The sequence below is a fragment of the Conger conger genome, chromosome 8 (assembly GCF_963514075.1).
Source record: "Conger conger chromosome 8, fConCon1.1, whole genome shotgun sequence".
NCBI classification, from domain to species: domain Eukaryota; kingdom Metazoa; phylum Chordata; class Actinopteri; order Anguilliformes; family Congridae; genus Conger; species Conger conger.
In genome coordinates, this window is record NC_083767.1 from 42,486,217 (window position 1) to 42,504,696 (window position 18,480).

Here is an 18,480-nt window from a genome sequence, read left to right on the forward strand (position 1 = left end):
TGAACATGAATCTTCGCCATTCTGTACTGTGGTATTAATTGCGCTGGTGTTATGTAACAGTTAACAGCTAGTTGTCATAATGCCCTCTCAATATGTGTCACAAGATGCATCTTATCTAGAGCACTGTAGTTTAGCCTATTTATTCTACTGAAATATAATTAATGGGTTTGTTGTGGACACAGCAAGTATTGCAATCAGGTCATTCCACCCTGAACAGTGAAAGGCCAAGCAGTTTGAACAGTAGTGTCACTTATGACACAGCGATGGGTTACTTGGCTACATTTTGAGGAAATACAGTATAATGCGATTGAATAGTAGCCATCAATGGCCATTCTCTACTTGAAGGACTTATACTGATTAATATCTATTTTCTTTTTTCTAATAGATATCTCGTTTTAGCCCCAGTATGGTGAAATCACCTTCTTTAGTGGACAGTCAGTTAGAAAAACCTTGAACTATATTAATTATTCTTGTCAAATGAAACTAAAATGCAGGACATCAAACTAAACAACAACAAATGTTTTCATAATTGCACGTAATCTCTTCTTGCACAATTTTATTTCAGTAGTAAGTAAAGTAGTAAAAAAAAAGCATGTCATTATACAATTGTTTGTCTGTGTTGTTGTTTCCAATATTTCCAAAAGGTCTATGTTTAGGACGCACAGAGCTGATTGGCAGAAAGTATTTTTCTGCATTCCGTATATGTTTCAGTTCAATTTTAATGAATGACACACAGTCCATATGACAGTGACAGTAATTAGCATTTTCCCTGAATGTTCTTTAGGCTTTGTGGATATGCAGATATTGCCAGAAACGGAATTGACAGAAAATGCTGGAGCAATCCCTTTTTTAGACTACAAGCATTTTGCTTCCAGATTCTTCTTCCCTGATGTAAGTAAGCAAGTTATTTCTGATTGAGTGCACCGTACACAGAAAACTGAAATAATATTAATGTTTTCTATTTTTTATTTCCATCAGGAAACGATGATGAGTGGTTTCCTTAAAGACCTGGACCAGGTGAGCTCTGACCACTGATGCATTTTTCACAAATTCTCGCCCATTATGCATTTATTGCCGCATGATATTATTCGTTTTGGCAGTTTATTGAGATTAAGTGATTTGGTTGACCGAATTACCTGGCCAGACTTACCTTAAATGACCAGATTACATTACTTGTATTTAGCAGACACTCTCATCCAGAGCCATCAGTATTTTTACATGGTATGCATTCATACAGCAGTGTATTGTAAGGAATTCAGATTAAATACCGTAATCAAGGGGACCGCAGCAGTCTAACCACTCTTCCTAAAACATTATGCCACACTGCTGCCCTGGGATTTAAGTTCATTATGAAGTTAAATAGATGGTGAACATGCCTGTTTTAGGCCTCTGGTATTAAGGTGGTGTTTACTGTACATGCTGTCTCTCTCTAAGGCCTGGGAGAGAGCACAGACAGACACACAGGGGCTGTGGTATTGGGTTGGGGTTTATATTATACCCTGTGTTTCTCTAAGGCCTCAGAGAGAGCACAGACAGACAGGGGCTGTGAGGCTCTATCCGGTCTGATCCGAAACCGGCTCTTCCTCACCTCCTTTGTCCACGCGCTGGAGGAGCAGAGAAACTTCAGCATGAAGGACAAGTGAGTCTCCAATCAGTGACACCTTGATTAGGAAGCTGATTAATGGATGTGTTATTGATTTGACTTGATTCGATCTTACCAAATTGAATTGGCAAATTTTGAAATGAGTCAAACTGGCTCACCAAAATTTGTTTTCTTTAGCAAAGTAATATGAGTAAGGATTTAAGTCTAAATATGAGAATAAAATACTTGATTTACTTATTTCTTGGTTTTTGCAGTGAAGGGCTAGTGCAGCGGGTGTAGTCATCAGGTGTGGTGTAACAGGGTTGAATAACTATCTTGTAGCCTGTTGGGTATGGTGTAACGGTAGAGTAACTACGGTGTAGCCTGTTGGGTGTGGTGTAACAGGGCAGAGTAACTATGGTGTAGCCTGACAGATTTGGTGTAAAGGGGTTAGAGTAACTGTTGTAGTCTGTCCGGTGACAGCGGTGGTGCCTCTTATGTTGGGTGCTAAGGGTGAAGTAACCCCAGGTGTGTTTGGCTCAGGTGCCACGTGGCCTCCTTGCTGACCCTGGCCCTGCATAGTGACCTTCCCTACCTGACTGAGGTTATGGAGGTCCTCCTGAGGGCCCTCATGGACCAGTCCAGCAACGCCCAGCCCAAGCTCATGCTGCGGCGCACAGAGTCTATCGTGGAGAAGCTGCTGACCAACTGGATGTCCATTTGCCTTTACGGCTATCTACGGGTCAGTCTCTCTTTGCACGAATAGAAAAAACAGGTTGTTGCCATTTAAACAAGGGTTCTGCAACAAGTTTTGTTTTTTAAATGGTATTGGCAGTTGTGAATGTGGTATTTTTTATCTATATATGAAACCAGCATCTTCAAGTCAAACTCAACAGGTCTCTCTTATTAGCAGGGGTTCCTCCACATCAATTTCCTCCCTGCTGAAAAAAGCAGCTCAAGTTAGGTTTTTGAAACAGCTGCTAGCTGGTTAACCAGTGCAGACCAGCTCCCAGCTCGACATGGTTTAGTTAGTTGACCTGTTCAGACTAGTCCCCAGCTTGACATAGTTTAATCAGCTCAAGCTATCTTTTGAAACATGCTACAAGCTCAGACAAGCTACCAGCACTAGTTGGTTGACTAGCTAGACCAGCTTTATGACCAACTTGGCCATGCTTGGCCAGCCAATACTCAGCTAGACAAGCTTATGAACAACGTGACCAGCTCAATTTTCAAGCTGGCCAAGCTGGCATAGCTGTATCTTCTGTATCTGTATCTCTTGGTTGTCAGTCGTTGATGTGGAATATTTGTTGCGCATTGTTTTCCCAGGAGTCTGTGGGGCAGAACCTGTTTTTGTTAGTGTCGGCACTGAACCAGCAGATCTCCAAGGGCCCAGTAGACTCCGTGACAGAGAAGGCCCTGTACACGCTGAACGAGGACTCGCTGCTCTGGCAGGCTCAGGACTTCAGCGCCCTGGTAGGTGCACCACACCTGCTTCTCGTTCCCTTTCTTCTTTCACACAGAACAAACTTTGATTCTCGATGTGCCGTGCCGTGACATAACACGGTTTACTCCCAGTTGTCTCTGTCCTCTACAAGGTCTGTTTTCAAGAGAGGGTTGGCTCTCTCGGTTCACTTTTTTGACCAACTTGCACTTATTCTCCTTGGTAGTAAGTTGATTTACTTTTTATATGCTGCACATGTCAGTGATCTCAGTAATGTCTCTTCAAATTTGTGAAATCACAGAAAAGTACAAACTATAATTTTTTTTAGGCCTTTTTCAGCTTTATTGGACAGTATAGTATAGAGAGACAGGAGGAATGGGAGCAAGAGAGGGAAAGACATGCAACAAATTGTCGGACGGTCAGATTCGAACCGCCGACGTCGCAGCTCAATGAGCATGCGGTCAGTGCTCTACAGGCTGCGCCACCGAGACACCCCAAACTATAACTTGTTTCTCTAAATGTGACTTAATGAAACTGGACATTATTCAACTTTCTCCATTTATGCGAAGTGCGTTTGGAATGATTAATTTGTTGAAGATATGTTGGACTAAAGATGATTGCAGAATAAAATGACTGTGAACTGCAGACTCACCAGAGCTTTAAATAGTGTCAAAAGAAGATGTGAAAGTCATGATCATAGGTCAATATGAGGACCAAACGGTTCATGTTCATTACAAGAGGCACATTGGCTGTGGAATAAAATAGGAATAAGCAATAAAATACACATCAAATGGAACTTGTATTATGTTATCATTTTGAAAACAGGAATTAACTGTCATTAATTAATTGCGTAGTAATGAACTAAGTGAATTTGGGATGCAGCCAACAGTGGGGAAAGGAAAAGGAACCCCCCTCCCATACAGAAGAAAGTGAGAAAAAAGCTATCAAAAAGACTGATAAACAAAAGTAATTTATGGAAACGGATGAATAAAAGCCAAATAACTTCTAACACTTGCTTCACTTAAATACAAGCAGGTTCTGCCTCTGTCCTGGTTACTCTGAACATGCACCGAGGGATGAGGCAGTTAATGATACATGTATTTTCTTATGACACTGCCTTATCAGGATTAAACAAAGTCAATTGATTTCACCGCTGTATTCATGTAGTCAGGAGAATTATGACTTTACGATTTGTAAAACGCTGTTTTGGCTGAGTCTGCTTCTGTGTTCAGGTTGCGAGATTACTGCAGCGAGCTGTTGGCATTCCTCTGAAAATGACCTAACCTCACACAGGAGATAAAACATGCGCACATACACACACACACAGGGTGCAGTGAGCACAGGCTTGTGGTGAGAGAGTTGGCAGTTTAGGTTTGCAACTCCCTCCTAGCCAGTCTCCCAGCTTGTGCCATCAAGCCCCTCCAGCTGGTCCAGAATGCTGCAGCCCGCTTGATCACCAGTCAGCCCAGGTCGGCTCATGTCACCCCGCTCCTCATTGGCCTCCACTGGCTTCCTATTGCCGCACGCATCCGATTCAAGGCCCTAGTGTTGACATTTCAGGCTGCTAAGGGGACTACTCCCCAGCTAGACCACTCCGGCATGCCATCACCCGGCAGTCGAGCTGCACGTTCACGCCTGTTTTCCATTGGTGGAATGACTTGTCTACCACTGTCAGGACAGCAGAATCCCTCCCCCTATTTCGACGCAGACTAAAAACACACCTTTTCAAACTGTACCTTAGTCCTCCCTCCTGATTTCCCCCGCCCCCCTTTCTGACATCCCTATCCCTCTTGTCTAACCCCAAAAATAATAATAATATTAATTGCACTTATGATGACTATATGTTTAGAACAACACTTCATGTGTATTTTACTAGTTATGGATGTGATGCTTTAACTTGTGGAAGAACCTATGCACTTGTAAGTCGCTTTGGATTAAAAGCGTCTGCCATATGCCAAAAATGTAAATGTGGGTTTCTGTGTGCCTGCACTCTCAATCTTGCCCACTTCCTCACTCTCCTGTGGCTTGGGGCAGATGATGTAATTGACTTTATACTGTGAGCAGTGTGCTGTTTCACTTCTGTGTCCTTTCACCCAAGCGTGGCTTTCTGTTTATAATATAGTGTAATATGCAGAAATATTTGCATGTTTCTTTTGGTTATGACACTGCTTGAAGGTGCAGTTAGAAGTTTTAGTTTGCCATTTTCTTTTTCAGACCAATTCTGTTTTCACTGCTGGAAAGTACAAAAAGATTAAATTGTACATAAATATTTATCACATTAGAAAGATTTTCTTCTCTCTTGGGCAGCTACTAATGAAATTGGATTGCTGTTAGAAGTCTCTCTTGAAGGATTTCTGTAGCTTTCGTTAAAAAGGAAAAAGCTGCTGTTGACAGGAAGTGGATGTACAATGGGGTTTTGCATTCTTTTCTAATTTAAAGGTACAATAGGTAAGATTTTTGTGTTAAAACATTGTTACAAGAGCATTGTAAATCCCCGCCGATCATTTTAAAAAAAGCTCACTGACATGTTTATTCACCCTCTGCCTGTGTTTATCATCCTTAAATTTCAAAATATGCAGTTGACGGGCTGGCACTCTGTACTAAATCATATAGCAATATTTCAAGCTCATTGGTTGAAAATTGCCTCTAATTGCCACAGCCAATGGCATTTCAATGTCAGCATGTTCACAGAGAAGGGGTGGGATAAAAAGTGTTGTGGTTTGAGTGTGTTTGTTGCTGAAATTCCTCTCTTGACCATTAGAAGTCCAAAATTACCTATTGTACTTTTAATTGTCATTTAAACTTGGGGCGCATGCATTCAGTCAAACAACAAATTTGCTTTGTTTTGTTTTTATCAGTCCTTCGTTAAACAAGGCCGGGATCAGGTATACATAAGTTCCCTATGAAGGGCACTGATCATATCCTGTGGCAACAGTGTAGGTGCATTTCTCATATTGTGCTAACAGTCATTTGTACCACTGTGGGTGGCCTGGGCCCCATAGATCTCTGCAAATAAACCGGCTGTATAAAAAGCCTGCCGCAAACCTGACGTGATTTCAAGTTCATTGTCAACTGCGATGTCACCTTCGCCAGCCTCTGTGTCAACACCCGGCCTTGTCTTTGTGGCCCTGCAGAAGTTGAGCGTGTCCCTGGAGGTGGCCTCGGTGGGGGAGGGCGACGCCCCCCTGGAAGTCAGTGTGCTGGACTGTGACACGGTGGAGCAGGTGAAGGAGAAGATCCTCAGGGCCTTCAAGAGCAAGTTCGGCTTCCCCTACAGCGGCCAGCTCAAGGACATCGACATTGGTCAGCACGTCCTGTCTGAAACGTCAAATTAGTCAGTTCAGCGGGCCAGAAATCCACTCTGGGACTTTAGAACAGTCTTAATACAGTGGTCCTCACTCCTGGTCCTGGAGAGCCACAGGGTGGGCTGGCTTTTGTTGTGACTCAGCACTTAATTGATCAGTTAAAGCTGTTAATTCCACAGTTAACTCACCTGGTTTATTGGTTCTGAAACTGGTTGCTGATATTAAGGCCAAAAAAAATGGCACACCCTGCAGCTCTCCAGGACCAGGAGTGAGAGGAACTCTGGCCTAATATCTTCTAAGCTTCACAAAAGGAGAAGGGTCTGTAATGCAGGAAATGTGTCTGCTTCCACAGTCAAGGGTTGTCTCGAGAAAGTAGTACTGGTTTTGTTTCCCCTGATAAAAGATAATATTCACCGATTCTGTGGCATCACAAACTCAGAGGCTCAGCACACATAGCTGTCTTAGCCAGCCTCATCTCTGTTCTCGTTTCAGTGTATGAGAAAGGAGGCAGCTCTCTCCTGCTACAGGAAGTGGATAGCAGTTCTGAGGTCCTGGGGGCAGTTACCATGCTGAACACACTGAGGCACTACAAGGTAAAGGAGGGCACGCAAATTAACCCAACCCAGAAATAAGGCTTTCAGTTGTTCTCTGTACTGCAGTTATTGTCTGCCAAGTCTGACCCAATTTCCACAAACCACATTCTCAAATGCAACAGCAATAGCAGAAGTGATCTGAAATCAAACAGTATTTTTGACAATACTTTTGCAAAATGTTTCTGTAGCTAACTGCAGAAGCGGCCTTGATGACCAATGCAGAAGTCTCACTGAGTGTCCATTAGTTATCAGCAAGCTGTGTGTTTGATACTTTCTGACGGTTCAAAAACAGTTCATGGATCATTTTTCCTCACCCCCCACCACAGTAAGGGCTGGATTAGATTAAAACCTTCAACCACATGATACTTATCAATCCAAAGCAGCACTGCACTTTCTCTTTCCTTTTCCAATAGCGAAAGAACTCCATGTCCAAGTAGAAATACAGAATGATGCATTAAGCCATTGCTTGAATTGATTGATTGACTGACTGGTTGGTTGATTGATTGACTGGTTGATTGGTAGCTCTATGTTCACATGTTCCTGACCAGGTTTTTCTGTGTTTGCAGATTCCCGATGGAGCCTCTGTCAAAGTCATCACAAAAGAAGGCCACGCCCCTCTGACCACACAAGCCAGTTTGAAGGGTGAGTCCTGGACTCAGTTTCAAAAAACAGCAAGTTAGCTGGATAACTGCACTTTCTGCAAACTAAGTAACAGAGTTTAGCTGTATACTGAGTTAAACTGGAGTTGGAGTGAAAGATGAAGCCTGTCATAGTGAAAGCATGTGGTTATGTGGTTTACCCTTATAAGGCTGTACCCTTAATAATTTCTAACCTCCCCCACTGTACCAACTGTATACCAACAAACCATGTCATAGCATCTGTCAGGTAAATAAATCATGGCATTTGGAAACTGAAAAATAATTAACTAGATTGATTATAGCCAGAATAACGGTAAAGCTAATGTTTTCGACTCTGTTGCACTTGCAGTTACATTTGTGACATTTGAAAAGCAATTCAAAATTGAATCAGCTTCTTGCGCAGCTAAAGCGCTTGTCGTTTTTGTGAGGAACATACTTTAATCTGGACTTTGCCGGTTCAAGTAGGGACGATGCTGGCTTAGCCGCTGCAGGTTTCTGTGCACTGAGTTTCCACCACATCGCGTGAGAGCGGCTCCTCTGATGGAACCGGTGCCTGCAGTTGCCCCGCCCTCCCGGCAGAACGTAGGGTGAAAAGACACTGTGATTGGCAGGAAGTGCTTACTGCTTACACTGCTGCGTCGTTAAGAGGCATCAAGGGTCTCTTCCAAACAAACAATCTCTAAGTGTGCACCTCTCACCCAAGCTCACACATTCAGTGAGCATCCTCTTTCACTGCTGCCTCAAGTGAGGCAAATAAAATCCATTTTCCTTCCCTCGGGAACTAGATCCCCCAAATGGCATTGTCTCTTACAGTAGCTATCTGTATCCATGTGCCAGAACCTCCTTTGAAAAATGCACAGCGCTGCAGCAGTTGTGATTTTGAGTCATTTCACCACTCATGAGTCTCAGTAGGAGAAGTGATTTGAAACCATGTGTGGGATTTCTGTGTTGCAGATGACAAGAACTACTCCATTAAGTACTTTCACTTGGTAAGCTGTACCATGATTCTCTTCACTATATTTTCTTTTGGTTATTAAAAAAATACTTTTTTTAGCTAATCTATGTACCTTGATGCGTTGTCACAGATTGATCCTGATATTGACGACCAGAGCGGAAACCCAGAGAGGAAGAAGCTGAAGCTGAAAGAAGTCTATCTGACAAAACTGCTGTCCACAAAGGTACACAAACTTAAAACTGCTGTCCACAAAGGTACACAAACTTAAAACTGCTGTCCACAAAGGTACACAAACATAACTGCTGTCCACAAAGGTACACAAACATAAAATTTCTGTCCACAAAGGTACACAAACCAACTAAAACTACTGTTGACAAAGATACAGAAACACGCTGCTTTCAACAAACATGAGCCTTGGCGTGTGCATGTGGGAATGAGTCACTCAACTAATATCTTTCCTCAGGTGGCCGTGCATTCCTATGTGGAGAAGCTTTTCAGATCGATATGGGGTGCGACCAACAACAGAGTACCGCTCGCAGTCAAATACTTCTTTGATTTCCTGGATGCCCAGGGAGATAGCAAGAAGATCAGTGACCCGGATGTCCTTCACATTTGGAAAACCAACAGGTACCAAACACCAACACGTTCAGACTCTATAGAGTGTATGATAATAATAATAGACATTTTTATATTGCATTCCAGGGCCTTGTTCCACAAAGCAGGGTTACTGAGTTAGCTGGATCAGTGCAAGATGAGTGAAACCCGGAACCTTCCCAAATCTGGAACATGGACTGAAGATTAAAAAAAGCTGTTCCAGGTTTTACGCTGCATAGTTATAAAGCTAACTCGGTAATCCTTTTTTGTGGAGTACCCCCCTGGTATTTATCAGACACTGTTATCCAACTTACTGTGCGTGTTTTTTTCTGTTTTTTTTTTTCTTTTCTTTTTTTACATAGTATCCGTACTATATAGATAGATAGATAGATACTTTATTCATCCCGAGGGAAATTTTAGATAGAGATATGTTGAAGCATTTTGGATTAAATTGGATTAAGCTTGGTCAAACATACAATGTCACTTTCTTACATTGCATGTAAGAATGTTATTGGGAATCAAACCCAGTTCCATAACCATTGTACTATACTATAACAGTATCAAGAGGTTGGTTGTGAAATAAAAGTATAGAGAAGTATTCTCTCCTCTCTCTCATCCCCCTGGGTCCTCCACCTTTCCAGCCTGCCCCTGCGCTTCTGGGTAAACATTTTGAAAAACCCCCAGTTTGTGTTCGACATGGAGAAGACACCGCTTCTGGACGGCTGTCTGTCCGTCATCGCCCAAGCCTTCATGGACTCCTTCTCCCTGGTGGAGCAGCATCTGGACAAGGTGACCCTCACCTTCAGCCCCTGTCACAACAGCCATTCCAGCAGAACACGTGTGCTTATCAGTGGGTGAAACTGGGCCGTAAGATTACTGTAATAAATGGGCATATCCAGTCATACAGTAGGATCCAATATATTGGACATATTGGGCCATTTCTCTGAAGAAGGCAGCAGGGTAGCACCAACCCATAGAGCATGGTACAAAGCCAACTCAGATTTGTCAGTAACTATTTCCTGGGATGAAATGCATGACCATGTCTAGTCAGAGAGGATTAACGTAAAAATGGATGCAAACTTTCTTTTAGAACGGCTTTGTTATAATTAATGTTTTATTGGCTTTTTGCAAAGAAGCCAGGTTAGTCTTTCAATGCCCTTACTCCTTCCATTATCTGCAGTGCACAGGGCTTTCCCCTTTAAATATTTCCTTTTGAACTGTTAAAATGTATTATAATTAGCCTATCATCTTACAGCACAGGGTTGGATGATACAGGTGCTCTTAGAGAAGCACAAATAAGCATAAAAATCTAGAAAATTCCAGTATGTCCAGGGGATTTCTGTTCCAGGCCCTACATAACTTTCTGTTCTGCTATTTTAACTGACAATTTCAACTTGTTACTTCCAGCATTCACCCACCAATAAGCTCCTCTACGCCAAAGACATCCCCCAGTACAAGCAGGAGGTGAAGGACTTCTACAAGCAAGTGAGAGACCTAGCAGGCTTCTCCAACGCAGAGTTCAAGGCTTTCCTGCAGGAAGAGTCAAAGGTCAGACAGACAGAGAATCAAACTGTATTGCATATTAAAGATACATATGTGTAAGTTCTTTGGAAGCATGGACATGAATTTAACATCAAGATTACAGGATAGTAGGAGAGAGATAGGTGGTGAGAGCTTTCCCGCCGACCATTTGCTTTACTTTTTCAGAAACATGAAAATGAATTCAACGAATCGGCCGCACTACGAGAAATCTACAAGTACTTGCAGCAGCACTTTAATGCGGTAGGTGTTTGTTTGTCATTCAGAAGGATGGCCACATCACCCTGACATTCCTGTCCATCTGTAGAACAAACAATTTCTCACCATGATAACTGCCTACAGGGTCGGGTGAAAACAGACAACCCTGACTGAAAAAAAACCAGCTTAAGCTTGGTTGAGCAGTTCAGACATTTTTACATTTACATTTTAGTCATTTGGCAGACGCTTTTAATCCAAAGCGACTTAGTGCATAGGTTCTACCATAAGTCAAAGCATCACATCCAGAAACTAGCAAATACACATGAAATGCTGTTCTAAACATAGTTGTCATCATAAGGGAACCATAAGGCGACCAGAGCTGGCAGACCGGAGTGGTCTAGCTGGGGAGTAGGGAGTGATCAGGGATAGTATGTAAGGTCGGGCAGTCCCCTTAGCAGCCTGAAATGCCAACACTAGGCCTTGAAACGGATGCGTGCGGCAATGGGAAGCCAGTGGAGGCCAATGAGAAGCGGGGTGACATGAGCCGACCTGGGCTGACTGGTGATCAGGCGGGCTGTAGCATTCTGGACCAGCTGGAGGGGCTTGATGGCACACGCTGGGAGACCGGCTAGGAGGGAGTTGCAGTAATCCAGGCGGGAAATGACAAGCGCCTGGACTAGGAGCTGGGTGGCTTTCTCAGTCAGGAGATGACGGATATGGCGTATATTATACAGAAAGAACCTGCAGGTTCTGGCAGTGGAGGATACTTGTGGAGACAGGGTGAGGCAGTTATCAAGAGTCACCCCAAGATTCTTTGCCGTACGGGAGGAGGAAACTACAAAGTCCTCAACAGTCAATGAGAGGTCGATTGACGGAGAGGACTTAGCAGGGATGTAGAGAAGCTCAGTTTTGGCAAGGTTGAGCTTCAGGTGGTGGGAAGTCATCCACGCAGAGATATCAGCCAAGCAGGCAGCGATCCGTGTGGTGACTTGGGTGTCGGGGGGGAAGGAAATAAAGAGTTGGGCGTCATCAGTGTAAGAATGATAAGAAAAGCCATGGGAAGAGATAACAGAACCAAGAGACATGGTGTATAGCGAGAAGAGGAGAGGCCCAAGAACCGAGCCCTGCGGGACTCCAGTTCGTAGGGGGTGAGGGTCGGAGACTGAACCCCTCCAAGTCACCTGGTAGGAGCGACCAGAGAGGTAGGAGGAAAACCAAGCGAGTGCAGACCCTGTGACACCCATCCCAGACAGCGATGAGAGCAGAATCTCATGGTTGACTGTATCGAAGGCGGCCGACAGGTCGAGGAAGATGAGGACAGAGGAGAGGGATTTTGCTTTAGCAGAGTGGAGTGCCTCAGTGACCGCGAGCAGGGCGGTCTCAGTGGAGTGGCCACTCTTGAAGCCAGACTGGTTGGGGTCATGGAGATTGTTCTGGAGAAGATAAGTGGACAGTTGGGAGCAGACCGCCCGTGCCAGAGTTTTAGCGAGAAAGGGAAGAAGAGAGACAGGCCGGTAGTTGTTCAGGGCAGGGCAGAGCAGGGCAGACCAGCTTTCAGCTCCACATGGTTTGGCTGGCTGACTAGTTCAAGCTATGTTTTGAAACTGCCGGTAGACCAGCTCCCAGTTTGACTAACTCAAGCTAGGTTTTGAAACTGCTTGTAGCTGGTTGACCCATTCAGACCAGCTCCCAGTTCCACATGGTTTAGCTGGCTGACCAGTTCAGACCCACTCCCATTTTGACCAGCTCAAGCTATGTTTTGTTACTGCTGGTAGCTGGTTGACCAGTTCAGACCAGCTCCACATGGTTTAGCAGGTTGGCCAGTTCAGACCAACAACAACTGAGCTGGGTCAGGCTGGATTTTACACCAGGGAGAACATGTACCCAGCACAGAAGCAGTGGACTGACTCACTGTATTTTTCACTTCTCTGGTAGAAATGTCACAACTGTTCCTGGTTCGAGGGGTGAGGGATGTTGTAAATGCTGTGTGCACATTTCCTGAACAGAGCAGATATAATGTCATTGTCTTTGTTCAGTTTTTGAATTGTTGAACTTTGCAGCATCATAGATAGCACAGTAGTTCATTACGAGCTGTGTAATGTCATGAATAATTACTAGTGTTCTACGAGTGTAAAAATAAAGTGTGGTGAGATGAGTTACTGGGACTAAAATGGCTGCTGTTCATCACTGAGGTGGGTGCTGGTAGTGTTTGAGGAGATCACTGTAAAGCACTTTGAGTGTCAGAAAATTTCTATATGAATGCAAGCAATTCATTAATTCAGCATTGGAGTTGTATATCACAGTCTCACTCTTCTGGAACATGGGTGTAGGGGTCCTTGCACGGGACTCAAAATGATGTAGGGTCCTCGCACGGGCCGCCAAATAACGCAGGGATTTTACTCTCTACGAAACCGGGGCGCCAGTTAAACGTTGTGTAGCAGTATAACTGCAAAAAGTAATCAGTCTCATAAAATTACTATTATCAGAAATATCTAACCACAAATTTAGTATTTTAATTAATAATTAAAATAACCAATATTAATGATTAAACATACCGATAACCTGAAGGTTGGAAGTTCTTCGAAAGACTGCTTTAACTCGGCTCTCATGTCTATGCGATTCCAAAACGGACACCGGGGTTTAATAAAATATATTTATTAAACAAACGTAAAACACAGAACAGATAAACTAACGGGAAGTTAGTTTATCAGCACGAAGCACGAGTTAGTCAAACTGGGAGCTGGTCTACCGGCAGTTTCAAAACATAGCTTGAACTGGTCAGCCAGCCAAACCATGTGGAGCTGAAAGCTGGTCTGCCCTACTCTGCCCTGCCCAACTACCGGCCTGTCTCTCTTCTTCCCTTTCTCGCTAAGTAAGTAAATTTAGTTGGGTATATGTGTGTGCGTGTGTGTGGCGCGCGCAAGCGCGCATGTCGCTTTAACAAAGGAAAGGTAAAAGTGGGAGTAGCTAGCTTGGGTAAGCTAGAGTTCTGGGTGTGTTAGTTATTGTTAGCTGTGAGAAGACTACTTGCGTAGTTTACTCTATATATGCGCAAAAGACGGCGAATCAATTCACGTACATATATAGCTAACAAAATACATTCCAATGATAAGACGGCAAATATGGAAACACAGATTCACAAAAACAGTTAAGACTAAACTAAACACTGGCTATGCCTGAATGTTTGTTCTCTTACTGAGTCCATACGCATTGGATCCAAAAGACGTGCTGTCCTTGTAGGAGCCGCGATGGTGCTGTGAATGTGTGTCCTGGAGAGGCCACGAAGTTACCGCGAGGTAACTGGGTGTGTCCGTAGGCCTCGTAGTGCGCTGTGCAGCATTCAGCCTCTGTCCGAGTCTCGGAGCAGATGAGCTGAAGCGAATGGCCAAAAAGGGTGCGTCGCAGAGAAGAAGCAGAAGAGGCAGAAGAGACAGAAGAGAGATCCCAAGAACGTGTCTTGCTCTTATACGGGACCGTTTATTGCTCCCGCCATTACGGGATTGGCTGAACCAAGTTAGACGTCATTCGTGGTGGACGTCGCAGAATTTAGTCGCAGAATAGTCCCTACATGGGGATATGTAGCAACTATCTTGAATGTTTTGAATAAAGCGCACGCAATAATGCAAAGAATCAGAAAGCAGACTTGTATATTTGAATTTTCAGAATTCCATTAGTATACGTCAGCCAGGCAAAAGACTGAAATGATGTGTGTGGTCAGACAAACATTTCAAGGTCTTACAAATGCATTAATGTGGTAATGTATTTGAAAGTCAATGGGAGCTTACCCTATCATTACCCCTAGGGAGAGGCAGGGCTGGAGTTTTGACTAGTCCTTTGTTAAATAGAAAGCCATTTGATTACTCAACTGTTTTTTCACAAGATCATTAACCAATGGTCTGCTGAAAACTATCCATAAGCACTTGCCTTGACTGTATTACTTTAGACACAGAGAAACGGTACTGTGAGTAGCCTACAGATTTATATCTAATTGTCTGAGCCAAGTGAGCAAAAGCCAGTATCTATCCATCTACGGGGGTGGGATTCTAGGTTGAGAGAGATTTTGACATGAACAGACTCAATGTAGCTGAGGTTTTACCCAGATATAGACTGGCTACATCCTAGCTGGCAAGAAATCTTTCACTTTTCAACCAAGTGTAGCCGTGTTTTCACCTGAAAGCCTAGACAGCGTTTCACCAGCCTTTCCTCCAGTTTTTAACCACAAAAATGCTCAGTGGGAGGTCCATCCATTTTAGTATATCCATTTGTGACTGGTCTCATCTGGTCCTTCCACAGATAGAGGAGAAACTGGTCCAGGATGGGGCTTCCAGAGAGCTGAAGGACAAGCTGCATCAAGTCAAGGATTTTTTCACTGAACAGAAGAGCTGTTCCTGGGACTGAGATCCTTCCTGCTACACAAGCCAACCAAACATGTTTATTGGCCAGAAGAGCTGTTCCAGGGACTGAGCTCCCTCCTGTGAACGCCCACTAGACATGTTTATTTGGTCAGAAGAGCTGTTCCAGCAATTGAAGTCCCTCCCTCCCCGTCATACAGCTCTAGCAGGTGATGGTCCCCGACTGTGGCACTCTTCTACAACCACTATAGGAGGTTGCAGAGGTCAGGCTGGCTCCATCCAAGCAGCCCAGATGAAACTCGTACCAAAAACCAACTCAATGCTGATCTTACGTTCCATGGCAAAGGGCTGTTCTGGACAGCTACTGTTGTTTTTCCTCAGGTTAAAGGTCTTTATGCCTTCAAGCACTTTGGGTTTCCATGGTAGTGGGTATCCCTCATCAGCATGAATTATTGAAATAATGTTCCACAGGATTCTTTGAGTGGACTAACAAAGCCAAACCACGATGCACTAACAATCACCACGCTCTTAGCCGTTTTGTTTTACGGCGTACATCTTTGCTTTGGTATTTTACTTCTGTACAACACTGTCAATAATTCCTCAGCCACAACTGAGCTCTTAAAACAGGTTGCTGTTAACTCCCCATTACATGATGCTATTGTGATTCAAGATAAATTGTGTGATATAATGATACTCAACAGTAATTAAATAATACTCTCTTATGACTACAGTACTGCCAGGGAGATTCTGTGAGAAACAATGCTCAGTCAGGACACAAGGCTTCTGTCCCGGGACCGTATTTGTAGCACTGCCACTGATGCTGGGAAGCCCTAAAGGGCTGTGTGTGTAATGCCTTAATGAAATGGGTTTATTAGCGACTGCCTCATAGACAGTGTCCCCTTACAGTGAGTGGAAAGAGACGATGATGGTTACTGCACAAAGCCAACAAGCAGCTGTGCTGCATTAGAGAGACTCAGACTTGGTGCTTATCTTGATTTCTGCGGCATTAAAATGGCTGATGGTACTTTCGATACTGCTGCCAGTCCATCAGCTGCAATGTTGAGTTAATCTAGTCAGTGTCAAGTTGTTAAATATGCTACATGATGGGCTCAGTGTAGCCAATCAGAGTCAGCCTTGGAGGTTTCAGTGTTTGGGGAACCTTCAAGTGGAATGTAGGCTTGCATGACTGAAAGGGTCCACTAATGTCACTGCATGTGGTTTTTGTGCTTTTTGCTGGGCAGACTTCACAGGTTACTGGCCAAAACATCTTTATATCCAACTGCACAAATGCTACAGTTTTTCCTGTCATTTATATATTTAATGTATACTCGCATTAACTTACTTTGTACTTTTAATAAGAACTTTATGCAATACTGTCTGTGTCTGTTGCTGATATGTTCATAACAAAGCAGGAAGGTGTCAAATGAGAAATGGCTCAGTTAGCAGGATCTTCATTCACTTCAACTGGTTTCTCTGGTGTTATGAGACTAAAACGGTACAGCCATTTGGCTTCTCGGATTACGGTTCCCCTTTTGCAACACAAGTTAAAGAATATGCTTGATTTAAAAAAAGCTCAAAATGAGTCAGTTGTTCATCCTTTTTCTATTTAAATGCATTTCAGTCTTGCAAAATGGGACAGGAAGAATCATGACCATCATGACCAGAATGATGACAAGCAGCTTAAACCTTTGAAGTAGGTTTTTTAAATTTGTTTTCCAAAATTCCAAAAGGTCTGTTCTCGAACTCCATTGCAAACAATTAGCAGTAGTGATTGTTATATCAGCAATGGGCTTTTCAGCCAAGAACATGCCAATCACATATTCGTGATCTCATACCTTAAAGGGTTAAAGCATTCATGCAACAAATGCTCTTGAGGAAATGTACTGTAGATTACAGCGAAGGCAGTGCATGGACCACCACTACCTCTGATGCTTTCTCTGTTGCTCAGTAAAGAGCTTTGCCAAGCACAGGGTTCTTGAAATAATCCATGTTTGATGTAGGCATTGCCTAGTTTATGGAAAATTATGAGTGAGTAAATTAAGTTAAATGTACAAATCAAGGTTTAATACAACCATTGATGTGGAAAATGTCATTCACCAGCAAATGTGTGGAGATGAGTTCCTGCTCTCCTTGGAAGCCACAAAAACAGCCATGCTAAATTAAAATTGAACTGCTGTTATAAATGCAAGCAAAGCAGAAAAAAGGCTATTAGTGAAAAAATGGTTTCACTGGCTAGTCATTTCAATAACCTAGTGCCCAAGCCTAACAGCAGTCACAAGTGTACACGTACACACACACACACACACACACACACATATACACATACAAGCCTTGAAATCACTGATGAATAAATGCTAGAGTGCCCCCCAATGCCAGTTAGCAGTAGTCCCTGAAATATGGTCTGCCTTTAACAGTCTGTACGTTACTGCTTTAACTTGGCTTTGCCTGCATTTCGCTGTTACTATGTTACTAATTGTTCAGCACCTTATCCCACCTTAAGGTGAAGTGCCCCAAATAATAAATTGGAATTTAGTAGCCATTGTTCCACAAACCCACAGCTCACGAGGGACTTCTGTATAGTTATCAGCTGTCCTTTTCGGTCCTGACAGTTCGGTCACTAAGTGTAAAGACACAGGCATGTCGCTAACAGGAAGTGTGGTTTGAGATGTGAAAGCTGTGGCTTAGTGAATGACACTTAAAATGTCACCCGTGAGCTCTGAAGAAGGCCAGAGAGCTTTTTCAGTCGCTGGACGCTACAGCGGAAGTGCAATACCGCACAGATCTCAGTAACACACAGGGACATCCACAGGGCTGGTGTGGGTGCAGACTTTCGCTTTAGCCTAGCACTGCAACACCTGATTCAAGGTCTTGAATGAAGACCACGATTGCTAAGTTAGTCTAATCAGGTGTCCTGCTGTTGGACCATGGCTGTGCAACCCTGGTCTTGGAGAGTCACAAGCTCGGCTGGTTTTAGTTTTTACCTAAAAGTCACCACATAATTCAGACCTGAGTAACCAGGGGCCTGCTCCACAAAGCAGGATTACAGAGTTAGCAGAATAACTGGACTGAGTAAAACGGAAGGGATGAGCTGTTCCAGGTTTTACTTTGTGCAGTTACCCTGCTAACTCTGTAATCATGCTTAGTAGAACAGGTCCCTGGTGAAGTGATGAGATTGGACACCTCTGCAATCCAGTTAGACACACACAACGCTATGGAGAAAGCCCAGCTCAGTACCTAAGGGTCACATGTGCCACAGAATTATAACACGCATTGAGAGAGAGAG

General features: G+C 43.6%; 1 protein-coding gene across 2 annotated transcripts in view; it reads left to right on the forward strand.

Moving 5' to 3' along the window:
- Positions 1-16,571, forward strand: part of plxnc1 (plexin C1) — a 31,567-nt gene extending 14,996 nt beyond the window's left edge. For both annotated transcript variants that reach the window (XM_061251170.1, XM_061251171.1), the window contains exons 17-31: positions 785-891; positions 979-1,017; positions 1,515-1,639; positions 2,126-2,324; positions 2,909-3,055; positions 6,158-6,326; positions 6,821-6,921; positions 7,488-7,563; positions 8,514-8,548; positions 8,645-8,737; positions 8,978-9,141; positions 9,750-9,897; positions 10,516-10,656; positions 10,816-10,890; positions 15,139-16,571. In XM_061251170.1, the coding sequence (XP_061107154.1) occupies positions 785-891; positions 979-1,017; positions 1,515-1,639; positions 2,126-2,324; positions 2,909-3,055; positions 6,158-6,326; positions 6,821-6,921; positions 7,488-7,563; positions 8,514-8,548; positions 8,645-8,737; positions 8,978-9,141; positions 9,750-9,897; positions 10,516-10,656; positions 10,816-10,890; positions 15,139-15,243 (1,724 nt within the window). In that variant the 3' untranslated portion in view covers positions 15,244-16,571. The remainder of the gene's footprint in view (positions 1-784; positions 892-978; positions 1,018-1,514; positions 1,640-2,125; positions 2,325-2,908; positions 3,056-6,157; positions 6,327-6,820; positions 6,922-7,487; positions 7,564-8,513; positions 8,549-8,644; positions 8,738-8,977; positions 9,142-9,749; positions 9,898-10,515; positions 10,657-10,815; positions 10,891-15,138) is intronic.
- The last annotated feature ends 1,909 nt before the right edge of the window (positions 16,572-18,480 follow it).